This window comes from Lonchura striata, chromosome 1, assembly GCF_046129695.1.
Source record: "Lonchura striata isolate bLonStr1 chromosome 1, bLonStr1.mat, whole genome shotgun sequence".
NCBI classification, from domain to species: domain Eukaryota; kingdom Metazoa; phylum Chordata; class Aves; order Passeriformes; family Estrildidae; genus Lonchura; species Lonchura striata.
Window position 1 is genome coordinate 152,389,889 of NC_134603.1, and position 23,146 is coordinate 152,413,034.

General features: G+C 42.7%; 1 protein-coding gene across 2 annotated transcripts in view; it reads right to left on the reverse strand.

Annotated features, from left to right (window-relative positions):
* Positions 1 to 1,131: 1,131 nt before the first annotated feature.
* The window catches only part of OXSR1 (oxidative stress responsive kinase 1), an 87,326-nt gene continuing 65,311 nt past the window's right edge, over positions 1,132 to 23,146 (reverse strand). For both annotated transcript variants that reach the window (XM_077789521.1, XM_021555329.3), the window contains 12 exons: positions 22,402 to 22,503; positions 19,619 to 19,752; positions 17,716 to 17,764; positions 15,058 to 15,123; positions 14,695 to 14,817; positions 10,205 to 10,240; positions 8,440 to 8,613; positions 6,897 to 6,973; positions 5,963 to 6,015; positions 5,576 to 5,644; positions 4,640 to 4,704; positions 1,132 to 3,804 (listed from right to left, as the gene is read on the reverse strand). In XM_077789521.1, the coding sequence (XP_077645647.1) occupies positions 3,730 to 3,804; positions 4,640 to 4,704; positions 5,576 to 5,644; positions 5,963 to 6,015; positions 6,897 to 6,973; positions 8,440 to 8,613; positions 10,205 to 10,240; positions 14,695 to 14,817; positions 15,058 to 15,123; positions 17,716 to 17,764; positions 19,619 to 19,752; positions 22,402 to 22,503 (1,023 nt within the window). In that variant the 3' untranslated portion in view covers positions 1,132 to 3,729. The remainder of the gene's footprint in view (positions 3,805 to 4,639; positions 4,705 to 5,575; positions 5,645 to 5,962; positions 6,016 to 6,896; positions 6,974 to 8,439; positions 8,614 to 10,204; positions 10,241 to 14,694; positions 14,818 to 15,057; positions 15,124 to 17,715; positions 17,765 to 19,618; positions 19,753 to 22,401; positions 22,504 to 23,146) is intronic.

Sequence of the window (23,146 nt, forward strand, 5' to 3'; positions counted from 1 at the left end):
ACTCTTCTCCACAGGGACTACAAGAGCTGCAATTGATAAACCACTCAGAAAAGCCAGGTTCAGAGGGGCCAAAATGAGCCCAGCAGTGAGGCAGAGCTGAGAGCAGCCCAGAATAAAGGTAATTATGTTAATACATGGGCAGAACCAGAGATGAGGAAGAGCAGCCAGTTCATTTTAATTCCAGGGGATGGGAGATGCCATCTCTTTCATCTTTTGCAGCTTCCCTGTGCAACACAAGTAAGCCAGGCACAGGATGTCCCTTCCCACCAGCTCTGGGCCACCCTGCAGGCTGCTGGGGGCTAAATACGGGGAGGGCTGGGGAGAGGGTAAAGAAAGGATGGAGAAATTTGACACAGGGCAATGGTACTTGAGGCCAAAATGCCTAAAATGATCACTGAGAATGTTGAGTTCAGCACTGCTCAGCTCATCCCTCATGTAGGTAAAGCATTTGCCTGGGATTCCTTTGAGATGTCCAGGAGGTGCCCAAAAGCCACTTGGATACTCCTGCTGCCCACAGATCCACGAGAAGGGCATTGTAAAGCATGCTGGAAAACAGACCATGGGTTTGTTGCATCATGCCCCACTGGGGTTCACCAGGGCACCCACAAAGAACAATTACTGTGGAGGAGAGCAGGGAGTGCACTTCATGCTTTCACCACTTGTCAGGGTATAAATCCTCTCAGTTTATAAATCCACACCAGCCTGTGTCATCCTAAGGCATTCCTAGACAGGGGAAGCTCATTCCCAGTTGCACAGGGCATGCAGAGCTTGGAGCAAACCTCTCAGCTGCAGACAAGCTCTCAGGGCAGCATCCTGCATGCCTTCCTGGCTCCATTTCTGCACACAACTCCTGCAGAGATGCCCTTGTGGAATGGTTTGGGTCAGAAGACACCTTAAAACTCATCCAGTTCCACCCCTGCCATGGACAGGGACACCTCCCACCAGATCACGTTACTCAGAGCTCCATCCAGCCTGGACTTGATCTCCCTTTCCCCACCGAGTCTTCCTGAGGCTGTCAAACCTCCCACCACCCCAAACAGAAACATCCCAGGGGTTGCAGGCACCACTGACAAACCCCTTCCTGAAGACACACCAACCAACCCAGTGACAAGGAAACCACACATCAAACACTTGGCAATGGACAATTTGTTCTTTATTGATTAAAAATTAGACACATGCAGTAAAATACAAAGTCCAAAAAAGGAAAAAAAGCCTGACTATTTTACATCTTTCATTATAATCTACAATACACCAAAGTTGTGAAGAGGATCCATTTTCATTAACAGAGCATTGTCCTTAAAAGTAGGAACTAACTTAAAATTTCCACCTGCTTCCAGGTGCAGATCAGAAATTTGCACAAAAACCAAATTCTTAATGACACTGGAAAACAATTATGAACAGCATTGGCACTTACTGGAACAACATCAGAAAAGACAGTTGTCTAGCACTGTAATAGCCCAAGTAAATATTCCGGACCCCTACCCAAAAGATCTGGAGATCCATAGAGCAAACCCCAGCAGCTTCTTCCTCACTTATTTTCTCCATTAAAGAACTACGGAACCTTGGGTTAGCGTGAGCTCAAGCTCTCTAAGTCCTGGCTTTGGGAAAATGGGGAATAACAATAAATAGATGCTGCATTGTTCCATTTGAGCAGTTTGAGTCCTAACCTTCCTCAGCACCATACACAAATGAATGAGGAGGTCCCCAGGGCATGCAGGCAGAGGGAAAATAATACTGTACCACAACTACCTTGTCTCTGTATCCTAAAGGCTCCCAACACATCCACACTGAGCACAGGGTGACTGGAAAATCAAGGTGCCAGCCTGCTCTTCCCAAGCCGACAAGCTCAATGGGGGACACTGTAGGGAGTGCTTTGTGTCAGGCAACAGGGAATGGTGCCAACAAACAGTTGCCAACCCAGCCACCACCAACTCCCTGCTATCGGGCACTTGCTTCCTGGGCTGTAGAGAGCATCAGCTCAGCACCCCAGGATGATCTCACTCCCCAGTTCTCATCTTCCTCTCCCTCCCCTTCACACTCGCCAGCCATAGGGCTACAAACAGCCCACGGGGACACACCCAATATCCACCCAGAGGCTACAAGCAACAGGGGCGGTCAAAAAAGAACATGCACAATTCAGGAAGCTTCCACAGCTGTTCATAGAGAACGAAATATAAATACAGATTGTTCATCTGAAGACTTGGACGTTTAAAAAAAAAAAAAAAAGGAAACAGAACAAAAATCCTAATTGAACCTAGTCATTCCGCTCTGTTTCTGCATTGTTTGTGTCTGATGGAAACAAAGCTCGTTTCCATCTGCATGTTAAATTACAGACTTACAACTTCTGTGTAGAAAACACTCCAGAGCCAAGAGCAGTTACAAAGGCCAACTGTGAAACAGTAGGAAAAAAAAAAAAACAAGAGTCAACACCATTTATTATTCACATATTGCATTACAAGTGTCTCTTATCAAACTCAGAACATAATTTATATTATTCATGTAGAAACTCAACATCAACAGCACATGGAAAGAAAAGCTAAATACGTGTGTGACAGGGGTGCAGTGACATCCTGATCAAACACCGAGGCTTGGGCTGACGTGCAGCCCGACGACCCAAGGGACTGAGTGCAGGAGGGACAAACCCAGTGCCCGCTTTTGCCCAGCACAGCCACTCTACTGGTGATTCTTTATTGCTGTAAAACACAACAGGGATGGTTCCACGGGTACCAGCTTGCAAAGGACTGGGGAACATGTTGGGAGACCAGCTAGGCATGACCAAACTGGGTTTCAGGGACACTTGGAAGTGCATCTGTTCAAAAGGCAGAGTGACATAGATGTCCTCTCCCTGTGACCATGGATATTGTGTTCAGCATCTGAAAGACCAGTTTACAGGCAGCAATGCCTCCCTGGTCTGCTTCAAGAACAGACTATGTCTAAGATGCAGAATGAAAGCAGCATGAAGGACTGCTGAATGTAAATTAAAAGGTTCAGCCCTCATGCCATGCCTGGCACTCATGTGGAGAGAACCAAAATGATAAAGAAAAAAGAAAAAAATTAAGGCAGTTTACATAGGGAAGCTGACTTCTAACACCTCAAAGTCAAAGAACTTCTCCAAAACACAAACACAAGGGAAGGAAGTTCTCCCTCCTGTGGGTTAAGACTTTGCTTGCTTTCTCAGGTGCAAGCATTCAAACCAGCAGTTTTAAAACACACAGCCAAAGAGAAGCAGATTTCTCAGCACTCCAGGTGACCCAAACAACATGTACATTGGTGTTTCAGATAGAAGGAGAAGCAGGTAAAGAACAAACAAAAAAAAAATCCGTTCAGTATTAAAACTTGTGCAAAAACAGCAAGTGAAAAAGAATGAAACCACATGTAAGCAAACACTTAGGCAAGATCATCAGAGCAGTGGAACCCCCTGCTTCGTACTCAGTAGTATTTTTCTTTAAAGTAAGGCAATAATAAAATGAACATGCAGGCAATGACGTGTTGGGTCTGCATGTTTGAGATGACAGATACAAAAACATGAGAGTTGTTTACAAAAGGTGTAAACGTCATCGGTAATTTCAGGAAGGTTTGTGATCCTATTAAGGAAAATGTTAAAGCTTCTAGGAAGGGGGCTGGAGTTCAATTCTTTGGCAGTAGTGGTTTTTTTTTTTAGGCTAACAGAAGCATTACGAATATGCACATGTGGGTTCTCTGTTGGGAAACATCTCCTGGATCCAATGTTTAGCTGATGCTGAGCTGTGCAAATCCTATAAGTTTGCCATCATCCGGAATTTCTGAGCCATCGACACCAGATGCCTGAAACAGGGAACAGAGATCCAAATAGCAACACACATGTTCTACCTTCCAGCAGAAACCACAAGCAGGTGTATCAGACATGGTGGGGGGAAGCAGACACAGGACAACTTTGCACTGTATTCAGTAGTTTGCACTACCCAAAGTTAAAATTGAGTGCTTTTGTATTTTTGCCTTTTTCTTTTTTTTAAGATATGAAGGGCTGGGACTGAAGTTTTACCATGTCCACTCCAACTAGACATTATACATACAGTAACTGGGATAAAACCAAGTGAAAACTCCTTACAGGAAGAGTAAAAAATAAGAGCACTTACTCCAAATAACCTGATTAAGCCTTTGCTTTGCCACTGGAACTCCCCCCTGAATTTCACCACCTCAAAGATTTACCTGCTCTGCTTCTAGTTTTGGCTCTCTTCTTTGACCCACCACTCTTCTATTTTCCTTTTTTCTTCTTCATTTCCCCATTTCCTCCAGAGGGACAATGTATCTGGACCCTCCCTCATTCTCTTCCTCCAAGAAAGGAGTCTGTGGCAATTCTTAGCCCATCCACCTGCCTTGAAATATTTCTGCAAGTGCACATCCCAAGCCCCAAAAATACCCCTCTGCAACATTTACATATATTAATTAGCACATCATATCATGCTTATTTATCCCAGGTGCTGCTCAGAGGATACAAGCAGGGAGCCTGCAGTGCCTACAGTTATACAACCAGTAAGAAGCTTTGGAAAAGAAGGGAGGATTTAGAGTGCATACATCAGATGCCTGCAGTAAACATCTACATGCAATGCCTTCTCCTTGCAAGGGACAACTTGATCAATTAGGGAACAGGAATAAATACCAGTCTGAAAGTGATGGATCTGTTTGCCTGGGGCTCTTCCACAATTTTCTGCAAATTAGCTGCAACTGAAATCACACAGACACAAAGAAAATGGGCAGATATTAGGACAGGCTGGAGAAAAACATCCCAAACTCATTAGTCCTCTTTCTATTACTTCACAAACTTTGAATTCTTACACTGATAAGGACAAGTTTAGGTCTCAATTAGACTCAGTGTACTTAAACCTAAAGCTTTGAACTGTGAAAATGCTGTTATTGTTCCTACATTACTCTTTCAGGGGTAGTTATTTTCCCCGGGATGTGATGGGATCAATAGTAATAAATGCTCAAGGCACCTGGCAATCCAGGTAATTTTGCACTAGCAGCTTTCCTGTGTACAAGGAACAGCTTTGCTTGCTGCAGTTGGAATACACAGGCAGTGCTGACAGTTTCAAACTCCCACTTGCTGCACAGGAGGATTCATTTATTTAGCAAACTGACGTTTGAAGCAGCTGTTCCCCCCCATACAACTCATGCTGCTGCCCCAGAGCACATGCAACTCACACTTCCTTCCCCAGCCTTAATTAACCCAAAAAAGTCTGGCTGATTCCCATTCCAGCTCTCCTGCACAGGACCTGTGAGCAGGACAGGCTTGTGCAGCAGTTTGGCGACGCATCTCTGTCAGATGATAGTGATTTGGTTAATGCATCAATTAGACTTCATTCTGCATTACAAGGAACATTCGCCTCACAGTGTTACCAGCTAAATCATCTTCTTGTGAACTGGGGTGACCTACATGTTGGCACTGAACTGTCACCAGAATTGACAGCAGTTGTGCAGGGCCACTGGGGTAGAGACAAGGCCAGAGGAAATTTTCCTATCACTCACTAACCAGGTCATTTTTAACATGCAAAAAATGACTGAAATGGTTAGAGCAGAAAAAATAATTTGTAATTACCTATTACCAGATCTCTGCCATCAACAAGACCTGCTGAAATGAGCTCCTGAGACACACCATCTGCAGTATCTGTTGGGGAAAAACCCAAGAGCCATCACCACTGAGCAGAAATTGGCCAGCTGGTGAAGGCACCACACAGAAACCTAAAGGTGCTTGTACAAACCAAATAGCAGAGGTGCCCTTTACAAAAGACATAGATCAGGGTGCACACCAGGTGCTGTGAGCTCACTAAAGGACTGCACTTTAGCCATATCCATGAGTTTGACAGCAGTGCTCCAAGCCCAACTACAACAAGCCCTTCAGGAAGGCACTGTGGCCAGACACAGAACAGCACAACACCAAATACAAAACCTCCCCTTCACTCACTGGAATTTCCCACCAGCTCACCTTTCCCTGGGGTGAATTCAAAACGAATATCATGGAGCTCTTTATTTGAATTCCTGTGGAAAGAAGAGAATTTTATATAAAAAAGAAACCATTTCACGGCTTAAAAGCTGGCCAAAAGATAGTGTTGTCATTGAATAATCAGCCTGTGAATTCATTGCATTCTACCCCCTCAAAGGCAGAAACTCATCCCCTGGATGTGCATGTGGAAGCAGCACAGTCTGTGTCCCTGCCTGACAGGGCCTGGGCCAGTCCAGGACAGGTGAGTGTCAACTCTCTGCTACAAGGCCATGCTGTTCCACTGTCTCAACAACTCATACCCCTCAGCAAATATCCTTGGAGCACATGTTTCAGAGGAGGGAAGTGCTCACTGCTGCAGATACACACACATTATGGAAGTGATGCTCAGAATCCCCACTCCAATGCCTATCAACAACCAGGATGCCTCCAGAGATAAGAGGCAGGCTGTTTTAATGAGAAACAGCAGTGTGTGTAATGAGTGTAGAAAGATTCTTTTTTCTGCCTGTTTCCAGTGACAGAGCAGAATCCACTCCCTGAACTGAGTAAAAGCTCTTCACCCTCAACTGGCTGAAGTCTGAAGTTGTGCATGAAGATTAATATGGTCCAGCACAAGGCCAGAACCTCTGGATCCCTGAATCCTTTTAGGGAACCCAGCTAGCTCTTCTTTCCCACTCCATGAGAGTTTAGCAATGTTTACACAAATATCAAAACCTCTTTCAATACAGGATTTGCCAAACTGAAGTGGATGTGATAAATTGCTTTTCCAAGTTGCAGTTTCAGAAGAGTGGGTGAAATCCAAGCTGACACACACTTCACCACCACCCTGTTAATTAGCAGGTATTTTAATTAGAAGAGTGCCAGTGGGCCTCTCTACAAAGGCTGATGTTAACAGAATAGGTCAGTTTTGTGCCCTTACCTTAACCTTAATACAAGGTTGATGGGGACTCTCACATCTTCCTGTACCAGAGCTGCAGCAGGGGCTGCAGGTGGGGCCTGCAACAGGATTACATCATTTTAAGGCAGGTTAATAATACCTTGCTCTGGTTTTAAAATTAGAGCTAACCTTGATCAACTACAGATATAAGTAAAAGTTGACTCATCATTGGAATCATGGCACTACATTGAGAAAGATAACAGGCCAATGAACCAGGAAAAGTTCACAATTAAACAGGAGGGTCTCTGCAATTGCCTTGGAAAGAGTAAAAGCTACACAACTTTGAGAAATGCCAAAATGTCAGGAGACTTCAGAAGTGCTAAATGTAAAAAGACTACTTGCTTTGCATTAAAAGTTTTTGGATATTCCTCACAGCTTCAAGACCTCCTGTTTTAATCCCTGCCCCAAACATCTGATCTAAAAACCTGATACAACTGTATCAGGAAAAAATTGAATTGGCAGATCAGCATGTACTCTCAGTTACCATTTTTTCCCATGAAATCAAAGGCTTTAAGAACATCTAGCAGCAATTTCATAGCTGCCTATTTTCAATACTAAATTACTTCTGAATAACTACTGAAACATGTAATCAAATAATTTCATATTGGTTAGTACCAGATTTCCAATAGGGATGATCCAGGAGTTGTCCTGCACTTGTTACAGCACTTGTGATATTTCCAGTACAGAGCCAAGTGTTATTCAATTTCCAGCAAAAAGACCCAAATAAAATGGAGAGGGGTCAGTCACCTGCACTGCCCATGCAAAGGCAAGGGTTTCATACTTGCAGGAACAAGACAGACACAACACCAGGCTGATAATTTAAGCACAGAAGTCTTGACCAAGTGTTTTTTATCTAGATTACTTGCTTTTTCACAAGAGAAAAGGAAAATAACACTTTGTTAAACACTTTGTAAAACTAGCATTTTATTCCAAGGTGCTTTTGGCTAAGCAATGCAGCTCAGGGCTTCTGATCACAACATGGTTTCTGTTGAAACTGAAAACCACCAGGTCACTGAAAACAAACATGGGTTTATGGAGACACCCAGAGCTCTCAAAACAGTCACCACTGAGCAACAAGAGCCAGAGGACAGCCATAAAGAATAACACACTGACACAGAGAGCTGTGAGGAAGAACATATGTAGGGTTATAGAAAAGAGCATATTGACACTAAGAGCTATAGAGAAGAACACACTGACACAAGTTCATGAAGTTCAGCTTATGACAGGCTACCAAAAAATAAGACCTTGGGCAACGGATATGCTGCTAGTGCATATCCCAACTGTCACTGACACCAACACTGCTCCAGCCTTCACTGCTGCTGGTGTTTCAATTGCTGCATAAAATTCAGGGATTAAATACTAGCCTTTTTAAGGAGATTTGAAGGGTGTTGATTTAAGTATCCAATCTATTTTAATGTTGCCAATAATATGTCAAACTTCCACTGTTTCAGATTGTTCTGGCACACCTGGAATGGAACAGCTAAGGCCAAACCTGAAAGCTGGCAGGAAGGGTGTCTGCTCTTACCTGGGCTGCTGCTGCTGCTGGGGCTGCTGCTGGGGCTGCTGGAGGAGCCTGGCTGGGTGGAGGTACAGCAGTTGGAGGTTGTGCAGGTGCTTGTCCTGCAGCCTGAGGTAGTTCAGTAGGTGCCTGTGCTGGAGCATTGAGTGAAGGACCTGGAGGCTCAGCTGATGGAAACAGCTGCAAGCAAAAAGGAGTTCTAGTGAGAAAGGGAACTCAAGAGTTGTGATTCAAGCACCAGCTTTTCCCAGAAGTGCTTGTGTGCCACATAAATCACTTAGAGAAATTCAGTGCCAAGGGCATTCCCGAGCCTCCAGGACATTAATGCTGATCCCAAGTTGGTGTTCAGGGGTTTAAGGTGCCCTTATGTCCAGGGACCCATTCTGTCCTGACATTTGCAAGTTTTAATCACCAGGAAACCAAGACACCAGCACAGCTGTGGATCTTGGACAAAAATTACACTCTGTGGCAAGGCTGCATGTACACAGATATATCCAGCTGGGATGAGAGCACCCTCTCAGTCTCCCTCTTCCCTGGAATCTGAGTGCTACTTGTATTTTGAAGTAGCCATGCCCTCAGAGCAGAGCAGCCCTGCTTTGACTTGTAGTTCCTTTCAGAGAACAAACCCCAGCAAAGCAGTGAGATAACTATTGACAACTGAGCCTTTCACCAAGCAAATGTCAGAGTAATTTGGATATCAATGGAAAGTGAATTCAGAGTTCTTCAAATCATGCTAGAGAAGATCTAGGATTGGACTTTAGTCTCTTGCAAAAAAAAAACAAATCCAACCAATCAAACAAAAAAAAAAATCCATATGAAATTAACTGGAGGGTGGGGAAAAGAGCTAAATGGAAATTTAATCTCTTTTTTACCTCTTGTTATTCAGTACAGAGAAACTAATTTTGGCATGGGAGTCAAGGAACTGTCAGCTTGATGGCACTTCAGTGTGCCCTCCAGCTTACTCTGGCAGGTTGTAGGAAATATAAATCACCTTCAATGCTGGAAACCTGGACAAGAGACTTCCAATGGGAAAATTAATCCCAAAAGGATTCTGGTTTTTAGCTTTTTTTTTTTTTTTAATTTAGCGTTTATGTCAAATTACAGTGCCAGAACTGTAGTCTTTCTCAAAATTCCCGTTTAGAAACACTTATTGAAAACAAATTAAGGAAGAACAGGACAGCCCAACCCAAGACTAATTTCTAGGAGACAGTTCTGTTTATCTTTCAACACAGGTAGGGAAAAGACAGACATAGAACAGTCTCTGGCAGATAAACTGTCCCTATCACTGAAAGATGAGACATACTAATATTCCTAATGTAACAAACAGTTCAGAACTGAAGAAAGACAATAAATTGCAATTGAAGTTGTGTTTGCTATCAAATACTACTACAGAATTCCTTCACAGTTCTGAGCACAGGTTCCGAACCAGAGAATCAGACAATGCAAACTAGACATCCTAAAGTTGTGTTCTGTTGGGTTTGTGTAGTTTGGGTTTTTTTTTTAAGGAGGAAATGAGAACACAGTTGTTTTGCTCAGATTATTCTTGTGACCAATTCATTATCTTGCAACAAACAGACTTTTGCCACAGCAAGCTGACAAGACATACAACAAACTTACCTCAAGAAGAGCTCTTGGCATTGCACAGCCAAGGATTCCTTTTATAGCGAGTTCTTCAAACAGAACTCAGCTAGATACTGGCTTCTACTTCACACATATTGCTTTCAAAGGCTAATAAAGCAAGTTCTTTGAAACATTTGCAATTATAACTTACCTCGGAATTCTGTACAGGTTCTTTCACTCTGGGAGACTAAAAAAAAAGAGAAAAATATGTCATTGCCTAGACCACAATGAAGCTTACTGACTAGGAGGACTTGTCAGAACCATATCTAAACATGATAAACCTATGTAATTGTTTGAAGTTACACATGTGTATTAAGATGCATGATAAAAGGGACACTACTTTGTTGTCACATTGTACCACCCAGAAACACAGCCACGTTTCAGATGCTGCAGTCAGTATTTCCACAGTGGCACACAACACCCTAAGCTGCTATCACTTAGCAAAATCCAGGACTCCTCACACTGGATCAAATTACTTAAGCATCGAGATAGGAAAATCCATTTTAAGCTACTCAAGTCTGGCAGAAAAAGAAACACAGATCTGCCTGGCAGAATTCTGCTAGAAAACAAGTTCCCTTCACTTACTCAGGGTGGTAGTTTCCAAACCAACTTGCTTAAAACATACAGAACTTCTGTAGGGTGGGAGGGAAGAATCAGCCTTGCTTGTGCTGCTTTTTAGAAGGAAATCCCTGGCCTGCTCCCCCTGCCTTGGACCCTGCATTCTGCTGTGCTCTTTGTGAGAGAAAGCAGGGAACTGACAGGTAGGCGCACACTCAGCAGTGAGACAAAGACACCAGTGGAACAATGGGGAAAATGCAGGCAAAGCAACGTGACCAGCTTTTGCTTATCAGTAAAACAAAGATAACAGTCCACTAGCTGTTTCACATGAGCAGGGGGAAATTGCCAAGTACTCCTGGAAAGCCCTGCAATTAAGAGAGCCTGCAACTTTGATTTCCAACAAGTCCAATTAGTGGAGATAGGTGGAATGGTTTGGTCCATGCTGGGAATAAAAAAACCCTGCTCCTTGTCCACATAATGGTCTAACAGGTTGCTGTTTGGACAGTACAAGCTGGACAGCAGAACACTGAAGCTCATCATGCCCTTACTCTGAGAGAGTTTCTCCACTAATAGAGGTTTAATGAGTGCAGATCCGAGCAATTTGTAACATATGACTCAGAAGCTTCTTGTGATAAAAGGTTAAGAAGTCTTACTCTCAGAACAGCAAGTTTCAAAAAGGCCTCTGGACAGGGGGAAAAGGAACAGTTCTCTCAGTATGACTATGTGTAGGCAGTGTCAGGGTAAAACTCACACAGCCAGAAAGGTAAAGCCTGAAATCCATCTCAGTGTGCTCAGCCTTTACTTGACAGTTACCGGTGGGATGAAAAACATGGCATTCCTCCCAGAGAAATAGCCCTGCTCCACATCTGCAGTCCACAGCTGCTGCAGTGCCCTTCCAGGAACAAAGCTCCTACCCAAGAGTACCCAGATGCCCCAAGGAATTACAAAAAAGGAAAGATCAGTGTGCTAAGCACTGTACAGATGAGTATGGAAACACTGGCCCTGCCCCTCAGCTGACAACTGATCCAGATAAATGACCAACAGAAGTGGTGAGAGCCATTTCAGTATGATCCAGCAAGTGCCCAGGTGGCCAAGAAGGCCAATAGCACCTGGCCTGTATCAGGAATAGCGTGGCCAGCAGGACTAGGGCAAGGACTGTCCCTTGTACTCAGCACTGCTGAGGCACCTTGAGTGTTGTGTTCAATTTTGGGCCCCTCACTACCAGAAAGAGCAAGTCCAGAGAAGGGCAACAGAGCTGGGAATGGCTCTGGAACACCAGGAGCAGCTGAGAGAGGTGAGGGGGGCTCAGCCTGGAGGAAAGGAGGCTCAGGGGAGACCTTCTAAGTCTCCACAACTCCCTGACAAGAGGGTGCAGCCAGGTGGGGATCAGGCTCTTCCCAGGTAGCAAGTGAAAAGAAGAAATGACTTCATGTTGCACCAGGAGAGGTTTAGATTGGATATTGGCAAAGATTTCTTTACTGAAAGGGTGCCCAGGGAAGTGGTAGAGTCACCACCTCTGGAGGTGTTCAGAAAATATGAAGAGGTGGCACTTGGGAACAGGGTTAGTGGTGAACACAGTGGCTCTGGGCTAACAGTTGGACTCAACAATCCTGGAGGTCTTTTCCAACCTTAAAAATTCTCTGATTTTATTAAACACATAGACAGAAAGAAAACAGGACAAACATTAAAAAACATTTACCTAAGGCACAAATAGAATGACCATATAAATCACCACTGCACAGATTTATCAGGTAACAGAAAGTACACAATTTAAAAGCCCACAGAGCACAACTGCTTTAATTTTAATTCAAGGTTTTAAATGCAGAGAGGAAGTTCAGAAGGTCTTTATATCCAAAAAGTAATGTTGACCCAGCAAGGCACCATTTTCAGTGAACTGAGGAGGTATTTTTGGCTTTGGGTATAATAAATATTTGCTTGCTTTCAGGTGCAGTCCTAGGAAGAGACTTATAAAATACATGTTTGCACATATTAAATTCACCCTATTTTTTCTGTGAAGTGGAAACAAGTGAAAAATACCAACACTTTCCATTTATGTAGATGATTTTGTGCAGGTTAATACTTCAGTGTTTTGGTACATTAAGTCAACCTGTAGGGCCTCCTTTTACTTTTACTGCAGTAAAATGCAGGTACAGACGGAATCACAGAATCACAAATTGTTTTGGGTTAGAAAGGACCTTTAAAAATCCTCTACTCCACCCCCACTGCAAGGGGCAAGAAAAAGAGGTGCCACCTAGTTATTCTATCCAATAACCTGGTTAAAATTGCAGAGGGATTTACGAACAGGTAGAATTTATGCCAAGTGTTTGAAATATGACCAAAAACACAGGATAAACACTAATTCTCAATAACACCACTGTATTCATGGCAAAATATTGGCAGTTTGTATACAAGTCTTAGGACTGCTTGAAAAGGAATCAAATTCAAGTAGCCAGGCAGACATGTAGAGTGGTCTGAGGCTCCACAGTGCCCTTCCTGACATCCAGGAACATACAGGTGCCCCAGAGTGCTGTGATACACAGGAGTAACACAAAATGATAGTATACATCTACAGGGAGGTGACTGAATTGAGACCTGCTACTCCAACATCCTTCCTAAAGCTTTGCTGAATGGGAGACCTACAAGGGCCAAGCACAGCCCAAATGAGAGCGATCAGGACAGGCAGCAGTACAAGAAAAATATATCAAAGCATCAAGAAAAAGCTGTCTTGAAAAGGAGCTTGTAAACATGCGTGTCAATCTGCTTTTTCCGGTCTAAGAGGAATGAAACAAGTAAGTACTGTTCAAAACACAGTAAACAGTGTTAAGTCATGTTAGCCTGAGCTTTGAGACAAGATACAAGGAGTTCTAGATAATCTCTGGAACAGAATTAAGGTCTTTTACAATACTGCCTCCTAAAATTTGATGGTATTCTAGCCTACAAAAGGAATTTAGAAGAATTCAGCTTACATCTAGTAGCTTATTCATCAAAGAATTTCACTAGTAGCTACCTGGTACCAGGAAATTTTTCTTGATCATGTATAATACAAAGCTGGACACAATAAGCTTTTTAAGAAGTCACAAGAGCTGCTGTCACAAATAATACATTTACTGTATCAAATGGCTTTTAAAAACTCAAGCATTTCAGAAGATGCTGAAAATCTTGCATTTAATACTGAAGTGTCTATTCACAACAGCAACAGATGCCAGACTAATGAAAGAGAAATGAGAGAAGTTGTAAAGGGATAACTACTTCAAACCAATACTCCATTTTTCCCTTTCATACTGAAAAGCTTCCCCTAAACATCCTTCACTGTCTCACTAATTCAATTACAGGATGATTAAAACACAATCCATTTCCAGCCACCTGCTGCAGTGAAAAGAGACCAGTCAAACCCACAGTCAAAACCACAGTCAAAACCCACACGGGTGACTGCTGGGGGAAAACAACCTGAAAATTCATTGTAATCTTTCAGCTGATCATCATACATTACTCCTCTGAGCTGTTGCTGGGGGGGTTTGTATATGTGTTGGGAGAGGGGAAAGTGGTGTTTTCTTGAGGATTTTCAAGCACAAGACTAATCACTCCTGTGACTTCAGGGATGCTGTGAGGTTTTCTACCAGGATTAATCAATTTCAGTCTAACTGGGGGGCAGAACCAAGCCCTGCATGTTTCAGAATCAGCCATAAGAACAGGCCCTATTGATTTCAGCTCCATCCTGGAGAGGGCAGTAGGATAAAACCTCTCCTGACACTTCCAGGAGAAAGCATCTCAAGCAGTCAGCACCCTTAAAGGGAATATCCTAGCTGCAGTGTATTAGTATGCTGAGCTGGGAGCAGGCTGTCTGAATTAACATTTCCAATTATACTGAACATTCCTGAATGAGACCAGCTGTGCCCCACAATGACAGAAAAGATCAATACAATTTCTTCAACCTTCAGTCTGCTTTCTTTGCTTCAGCTTCCAACTCGAGGGAAGGGATTACAGCTTGCTGTGTATCATGCTGAAGGCTATGTGCTTCCGAAATATTTTCAGACCTACCACAATTGGACAACAAAACAGAGACAGTGGAGTTTGAGGACCCACCCTGAGCTGTGAAATTGCTGCTCTGCCTTCCTCACTTTCTTCATCAAGCTCATCATCACTCCATTCCCAGCCACCATCTTCAGTCTTATGAAGACGCCCACTGGAGCCTGGGACTCTCCGGACCTGCCCAGCACAAGAACACAGAATTTACATCTCAAGCAAACAGTTTCTACAGTTGATTTTAGAAGAAATAGCACCAGAACATCTTTGTGCTCCATCACCTGCCATGGTGTCTGATTATTTTATTGAAACTAACAGCTCTACCTAGAAAACTTGTACTGCAGTAGTTATTATTAAAAATGTGACTACAAGCACAAAAAATAGCACAACTGTAACAGCAAGAGCCCAGGAGATTTTCAGTACCTTTTTGGATCTTTCAGTGATTGTTGGTGCTCTCTGCAACATCTTCTCTTGTAAAAACTCTTTATTCTGCAAAGAAAAAAATACCAAACATTTGCATTGCTGAAAATGTCTTTTGATGCCTTCACTGTCTCTGATAAAGTAACTTAAGCTGTTTCTAGCAGAAAGTGGTTTACATGTTTCATCCCTATTACCCAAGGATATTAACCACTCCCCTACTTTGGGCTGCAATATGTGATGTTTCATCCCAAATACCTTTTCAGTTAACAGTGGCACTCTCCTTATGCAAAGTGACATGGAATTAACAACAGAGGAGCTGGATATTATTCTGATTTATTTGGAAATATACATATTATACTGCAGTATCTGGTACTCTGCTGAGGCATTTGGCATTCTTCCACTTGCAGCTACAACACCATCTGGATTCAACCCCTTCGCTTTATCTTACTCCTAATTTATGCCTGTCCAACTGTCAAAGACAAACCTCAGACAGGTTGGGATATGGGAATCCCTCTGTGCTGGAGCAAACAGAAATTGGGACAGCAAGATTTAAAGTGGCTGAAAAAATGTACAGCATTTATGTTTAGAGAGGAAGTAAATACAGTGATCACAACTAATACTGGGGAACTGCTGTGATGTTTTATTGTATTCAATTTCCTCTTCAGCAAGCTGCTCCATACTGGCCAATGTGGGCTCCTGAGAATACAATTTTCTCACTGCTGAACTGTGAGGCCAAACTTGTGGCAGCAGGGGAAGTAGGGCAGTTCAGGCCAGCACTCTGGCATTTGGCTGGGTATTCCACACCACACCAGTGCAACTGGAAAGCTCTGCTGTCTCTGCCCACACAGAGCTCCCAGAACTCCCCCAGGATGGTTGCTTGCAGAGAGGATGGAGAGTCTCAGGACACACTCTGTCATTCCTGATAAGTGGCTCCCAGCATTATCAAACCATACTTTTACATAACCTAGATGGTATTTACTTATATGACTCAATATAGATGTATAGAAGTTGCACTCTTCAGCCCTCAAGTTCCAGCTGTCAGATTGGCAGTGGCTGATGTGTGACAATAATTTAACCCAAAGTGTGAACTGGCTCATGTTTGCACTCCAGATGCCAGGTAAGCAGTGCCTCATTTACAGTAATGTTAATTTTCTATCACCATCCTGCTAATATGTCTCCAGCAGCTTAATGAAAGCATGGACGAGATTTAACACACAATGAAGTGTAACATGAACTAGAACTTGCAGAACCAAATGGAGAAAGGTCAGCAATGTGTAAACTATCTTGTCACTCTGAACATCCAGCATACAGATGCATGAAGTGTGCATCCAGCATACAGACGCAGACTAATCAGCTTGAAATCCCACTACGGACAGTGAAACCCCAGTTAATACTGTCAAGAACCCAGACATCAATTAAATTTGCCCTAAAGCAAACTTCTGCATTTCATCAACTGGATCACCCTCCAGACTTCTCGGCTTCATAGAATTATCAAATCACTCAATACCCTGAGTCAGAAGGGACCCACATGGATTGAGTCTAACTCCTGGCCCTGCACAGGACATCCCAACAATCCCACCTGAGAGTATTGTCCAAATGCTCCTGGAGCTCTGGCAGCCTTCAGGTCGTGACCATGTACTGTTAATACCCCACCACCCTCTGGGAGAAAAACCTTCCCCTAATATCCAAACTAAACATCCCCTGACACAGCTTCAGGCCATTCCCTCAGGTCCTGCCACTGGTCACCAAAGAGATCAGCACCTGTCCCTGTGCTTCTCCTCATGAAGAGGAAGTGCAACTCTCCCTGGGCTGTACCTGTAAAGATTCCTGTCAGCTTTAATAGGGCATCCAGCTCCTACACAGACACATGGCATGGCCAATTCCATTTAAGCATCTTAATCTGGGAGTTGAAAACTACTCTGATTAACTGGTGATGCTGCTGTGCTATCCCAAGTATGCAGTCTCTTTTTGACAGTTTAATCTGTATTCTGCTATAAATCCTGTGCACTTTGATCACAAAAAAAAAAAAAGCAAACAGAAAACATTCCCCATGCTCATGGAAATGCAAATCCTGCCCTGTGCTACTGCTGTCTGTCTCACACAGTAAGACCTTGCACGTTGCATATGCACTAATCTCCAGGCAGTAATTACATAATGCTCGCTGGCAGCTCACTCCAAGGCTACAAATGGGAGTTTCCCACTGTTTTGTATCACAGGATCTTCACTTTCCATAAGGCAACACAGGGTGAAATACCTTTAGGTAGCTCTTGCACAGTGGGCCTCATTCAGCCCCTCACACAAAGACTGGTTAGAGTTTACTAAAATCTAAGTTACACTCACTGCAGCAGAGACCTTTATGATTGGACAGGCAGCCAGAATGGCACCATTACAAAGGAAGAACAAACCCAAAAGGCACTGAGAGACATTTAAATGCCCAAGAATTTCTAGAAAATTTCTGTTAACAACAGCATACACAGGAGATACACAAGGAGGATTTTATTCTGCTCCTTCACAATGACCCATTCAACTCACTCAGCTCTGCTGGCTCCAAGTGAAAGAGCCCACACTCCTGCCAGTAAAGCTGTCACCCACACCTATGGTGCTTCTGAAAAGTCCTTTCCACAGCCTCTGCACAAATCAGTTTAGGAAGTGTTTTCTTACCTTTGCTTTTGTGAAAAATTTGTGTCTTAGGAGTTCTGCTGCTGTTGGTCTGTCAATAAAAACAGATGTAGAAAAGACAATTATAAATGCTCCCTTTCAACCCAATGGTCTTCCAGGCTGCTGCAGCTTGTTGGCATCTTGTGAAGGCATCAGCTTCTCCTGTATAATTCCCCTAAAATTAATGTATTCCAAGTAAATTTTACACCAGCAATCTTTTAAATTAATCAGTGTATTCTGAACAAGGCCTATTCTGTTCAAAAGCAATTAATAACTTGGGACTGGTGGGGAGAATTTGCTCCCATTTTGATGCTGAACTTGAGACTCTTAGATAACAACAGAATCACAGAAAACATTTGCTCAAAATGGAAATCACAGAATCATCACTGGAGTGCAGTACTCACCCTATGCAAGTAACAGTTATTTCAGAGATACATGATTAAATGTGTGCAATTAATTGTATTAAACATAGGCAGAATGATCAATCTTGGTCTAAAAGAACATGAACAAGTATAAACTATCTTCCCCTTTAAGTCAGACTTCAGAATAAATACTGGAAAGTGAGAGACATCCCTTGGTCAGTTTAGGAGGAATTTGCTAAAGACTCAAGCCTGCATGAGAAAGGAGCAGCTTACAGCATTTTCCACACTGCAAACAGTGCTTAAATAGTAACAGAGTTTAATCAGTGACTTGCAAAGGCCATTCATCACAGGATTTATTTCATCACAGGGTTTAATTCATCACAGAGTACTCCAACAAAAGGCATCCACCTCAGAGCAAGGGAGCCCCTAAAATAATGAAAAAGGAATTGCACTAAATTCTTCAACATGCCAACCTCCTGCTTCCACAGTCAAGACAATGCCAGTGGCTGTCAGAAGTGCTTGACTCACTGTGATGAATTCAGTGATTATGTATAACCTGATCAGCACACATCCTAACCTGCAAGGATAGGATATGCTTTAGAAAGGAGAAAAAAATGTCATGCTGGGGAAAAAAACCCCAGCTTTCAACTTTTATCAAGCACTCCACTGGATTCATTATGCATTTCAAGTGTAATGCTTGTTAGAAGAGAGAGACTCATTGCACAGTGCGTGAGAAGCTTGTGTTCCTGGATCTGACACAAGAGGGAACTGGAAAGTGTCTTCATTATTATTATTTTATGAAAGCACATTTTCCTTTCCAAAATTAAGTCTGCTTACTGAGGAGGAAAAAAAAAAACAACCTAAGAGGTATTAAAAAATGGCACAGCACACACAGCATCCCCTTGGTAATATTTCCTACGTCACTGAGTAGTCATGATACTGTTTAAGAAAGACTGAAAGTGTCATCAGGTCACTTAAGCAATCTGTATTGATGAAAACATGTTGGTAAAATTTGTCAGTATTTTCCCTGATTTCCCATCCAAACCAAGTATTACATACAATTAAACAAGTCAAAACTACACTGAAAGCCTTCTCTGCACTGCTAAATTTTTAAAAAGTTTATTTATGTAGTTTTGCAAGTAAACACATATTCCCCAACCTGTAATTTCTGATTTGTAAACACAAAGCAGTTTTGACTGGGAACAAAACATGAACTGAAGTCACCTGCTGGAGGTGGCCAAGGGAGAATGGCCCTACCCAGGCAGTGGACTGGGATGCACTCTCATTAACTCAAATGGAAAATGTGTGCCCTGGCCAGGCACAGTGCCAGACATTTATCCATAAAAATAAAGACAGCCAAGAGAATTTTTTGCCACCCAGCAAGATTGCTGTGTTCCTTGTGACTGAAAGTTTGGAGGGACATAGAGTAAACCAATTTCAAAAAATAGGGAACATAATGATGTTTGTGAGTTAGGGTTTTTTTTGTTGTTGTTGTTGCTGTTTGCTTGTTTGTTTTAATTTATTTTGGTGTGATTGATTCTTACCTTTTTTCAGGGTCTTTTTGTAGGCACAATGAAATCATCTTCCTAAATGATTTCCCATATTTCTTCAGCATCTCCTTATCTTGCACACCAGTTTCCAAAGATGGAGGATCATTTTGTAGTGTCAGCATTAAAACCTGAAATAATTATTGGCAATGAGATTTTCCTTGGGTTTTGTCAGAGACAAATCTTGGAAAAAATGTATTTTAGACAAGCACTTTCATCAAGCATCTGAGTCAACAAGGATGTGTTAACAACAAAGACCCAATTAAGTTATTGCTTTCCATCCCATCTCTTGGCCCACACTGCAGTCTGTGGGCCAAACACAAGGCTGGAATGTGCTTTCAGGTTTGTTTTGTGGGATTAAAACTGCAAGCAGAGAAGAACTTCTACCAGTTTTCCTCATTCGAGATGAGCAGTTCTGCAAAGCTTTTGATTCAATGTGCCTCCCTGAGGTATTTCTTAGCTAGAAATCAAATTAAAGACAGAGAGGCAACATAAAAAAATACGTGAGTTCATTTCCATGTACCAATGTGACAGCAGGTGAAGACACTCCTCACATAAGAAGCTATCAAGCCAAACTGGTTCTTTCCCTCATATCACTTAAATATTCTGAAGGAAAGGAAGAAAAGTACTCATTTCCATTTCCACTTGTCACCTACATACAGATGAATATCTATTTTTAGAAAAGGAAACAGCACATACCACATTTAAATAGCTTTCAACAGCTATATTGCTTAGGGCAGCAAAAGCCCATCAATCTAGCTGAAATTACACAGCCCATGACAGAATTCTCTGCTTTCTTCCCCACACCTTGAAGGGTCACTTAATGCATGAGTAATTTTGCTGCATAACAAAATTAATCTGCCATGCAATAAAATTACATTCAATAAATAAAACAGAGAAGTCTTCTTGCAGGCTGCATGACTGAAACCCAAACCTCACAGAACTGGGGACTCAATTCTGTCTAGCATATGACAGCACTGAGTAGGTGCTATAGATACTAAATAGGTGATGTTGGTATTCAAGGCTTCATCCCATGCATTCAAACCACAATAAACTGAAGTAATATTTGCAGAAGCTGCTGTAAAATGATACCAATAATCACAACCCAGAAGGAAATATCAGTGAAACCAGCAGCATCTAAATCAGCAGCATTTTCCCCTTAACTGCCCTTTGCTCTGGCACAGCCACTGATATTGTAGGAAATTTAATGGCATTTCTGAACTAGTGAGCCTCTCAACAGTCCCTGCACATAGATGACAATTCTTAAAAGTAATTCTGTTCCACAAAAGTTAAACCTGTGCAAAATCCATCCATTTGGTATGGATGTGCCTGTTCTGAGTTAGGAGTAGCTGGATTTCCAAATGCCATTGTGATTGTGGTGTGGAAGGGGAAGCACTCCAGGCCCTGAAGAAGTGATGCCCAACTCCCACAGCACTTCAGCAGATAAGACTGAAAAAATGGGAGTTTCCCCACAGTGTCACTGAATGGTTTGGGTTGGAAGGGGCCTTAAAGCTCATTTAATTCCAATCCCCCTGCCATGCACAGGGACACCTTCCACTAGCTCGGGCTGCTCCAATTCCCACACAGTCTAGACTTGAACACCTCCTGGGATGGTGCATCCACAGCTTCTCTGGGTAACATGTTCCAGTGCCTAACCACCCTCATAGTAAAGAATTCCTTACTCACATCTAATCTAAATCTGTCTTTCAGTTTACAGCTACTCCCCTTTGTCCTATCACTATCTGCCTGTGTAAAACATCACTCTCCCAATGCCAACAATGGAGGGACCTGACATCCACAGGCCTCATACCCCAGGTCACTGCTCTAACCATGAGCCTTGGGGGTAGAACAGGCTCTCCACATGTTTGTGTTTGATCCAAAGGACCAGATGTCCCAGGAGGGGAACCAAAGTGGCCTTCGAGAGCATGGGCCAAAGGGGCTTAAAGTTTTATGATCAAGACAAGGTCTCATCAGATATCACAAAGGAGATAAGGAAAACGATCTCAAAGTTCAGTAGAAGGACAGGATTCTTCAGACCACAGCTGATGGGTGTCAACCCTTAACTTTGAGACGCTTCATCCCCCTGAAAGAGCAGCATGTTAGAAGCAGCTCCTGGTTCAAGAGTCAGGAAACAGAGAGTTAGCCAAACTTATAAGGTGATCTACGGCTCAAGATATTTGAAAAAATAATTTTGGTGTGTCACAGTTTAAATTGGAACATTTCTTTCATTTCAACCTTAATAAAACACTATTGTTGACAATACCACACTTTCATAGTGATGTGGTACTTTGAACTGGATCACTGATTGACAGGATTGTCAGTGTTAAACAAAATTAAACATTCTTTCAGATAACTGATAACAGGAGAGGTATCAAGAGAATGTCTGACAGGCATTATCAGTGCAAGAGAAAGAATGGCTAGCCAAGTGTCACTGGGTGCCCATAAGGCATTCTGGATCATTATTTATAACCCTAAAAACATCTGCTGACTTCAGAGGTTTAAAACACACACCACTATCCTTAAGAATGGTGGTACTGAGGATGTAAATAAAAACTGAAGTTTCAGATAATGCTGATGAAGTGGCGTATTTTTAAAAGGTGACTCGATGCATCCAAGAACATCGTGATCCACAAGTGCAGGTTGAAAGGACAAACTCTTCTATGCAACGTACTTAGTTGAGAGGACAAACTCTTCTGTGCAACATGCTAGCCAAATTCTTGAGAACATCCACAGAACACAGTGATCCCTTATCTTCCACAAATATCTGGAGATGTGCTCACCTTCATGGGCGGGTATTTATGGTAAGGAGCTGCTCCGGTGGCCAGTTCAATAGCAGTGATCCCAAAGCTCCAGATGTCTGCCTTGAAATCATATCCTCTGACCTGAAAAATATGAGAGGATGTTATCATGTGACTCTTGCTGTCCTACACTACCATCCCTTCCCTACAAATTTGGAAAGACCAGCACTACAGAGATGGAAACAACACTTCCTCCATTCTCTCCCCTCAGCTCCTCATACCTTCCAGGAGGTGCTGCAAAAGTCACAGTCTGGTGAAAATCATGGCTGTGCACTGTACAATCAGGACTGCTCTGCCATAAACTCCACTGCAGAACATAAAGGCTCTGACTTCTACACACAGACACAACGAGTCATTGCACAGTGCAATAAAACTCTCACAGTTAATAGATGGTCTGCTACCCCTTGGGACACCCGCCTCACTACACTTTTAATCAACCTGACTGCAAATATGCTTTATCCTGGAACTTCATGACGCACCAGCCCAGTAAAAGCCCCTCATTCCTGCCTGCAGACTAATGTTTCCCTCCACTAATTATCAGTAGCTTCTGCACTTGACATTAAACACAGGCTTGTTCAGGAAAATTTATAGCATTTACTTCCCCTTCTGCACAGGAAAAAATATTTCATATGCCAAAGCAGTTACTTCCTCATTATCATTAGGTAATATTTTGGCACTTGCTTTCTCCGCTGCAGGGGAGAGACATTATGTACTAACTTCAAGAGCA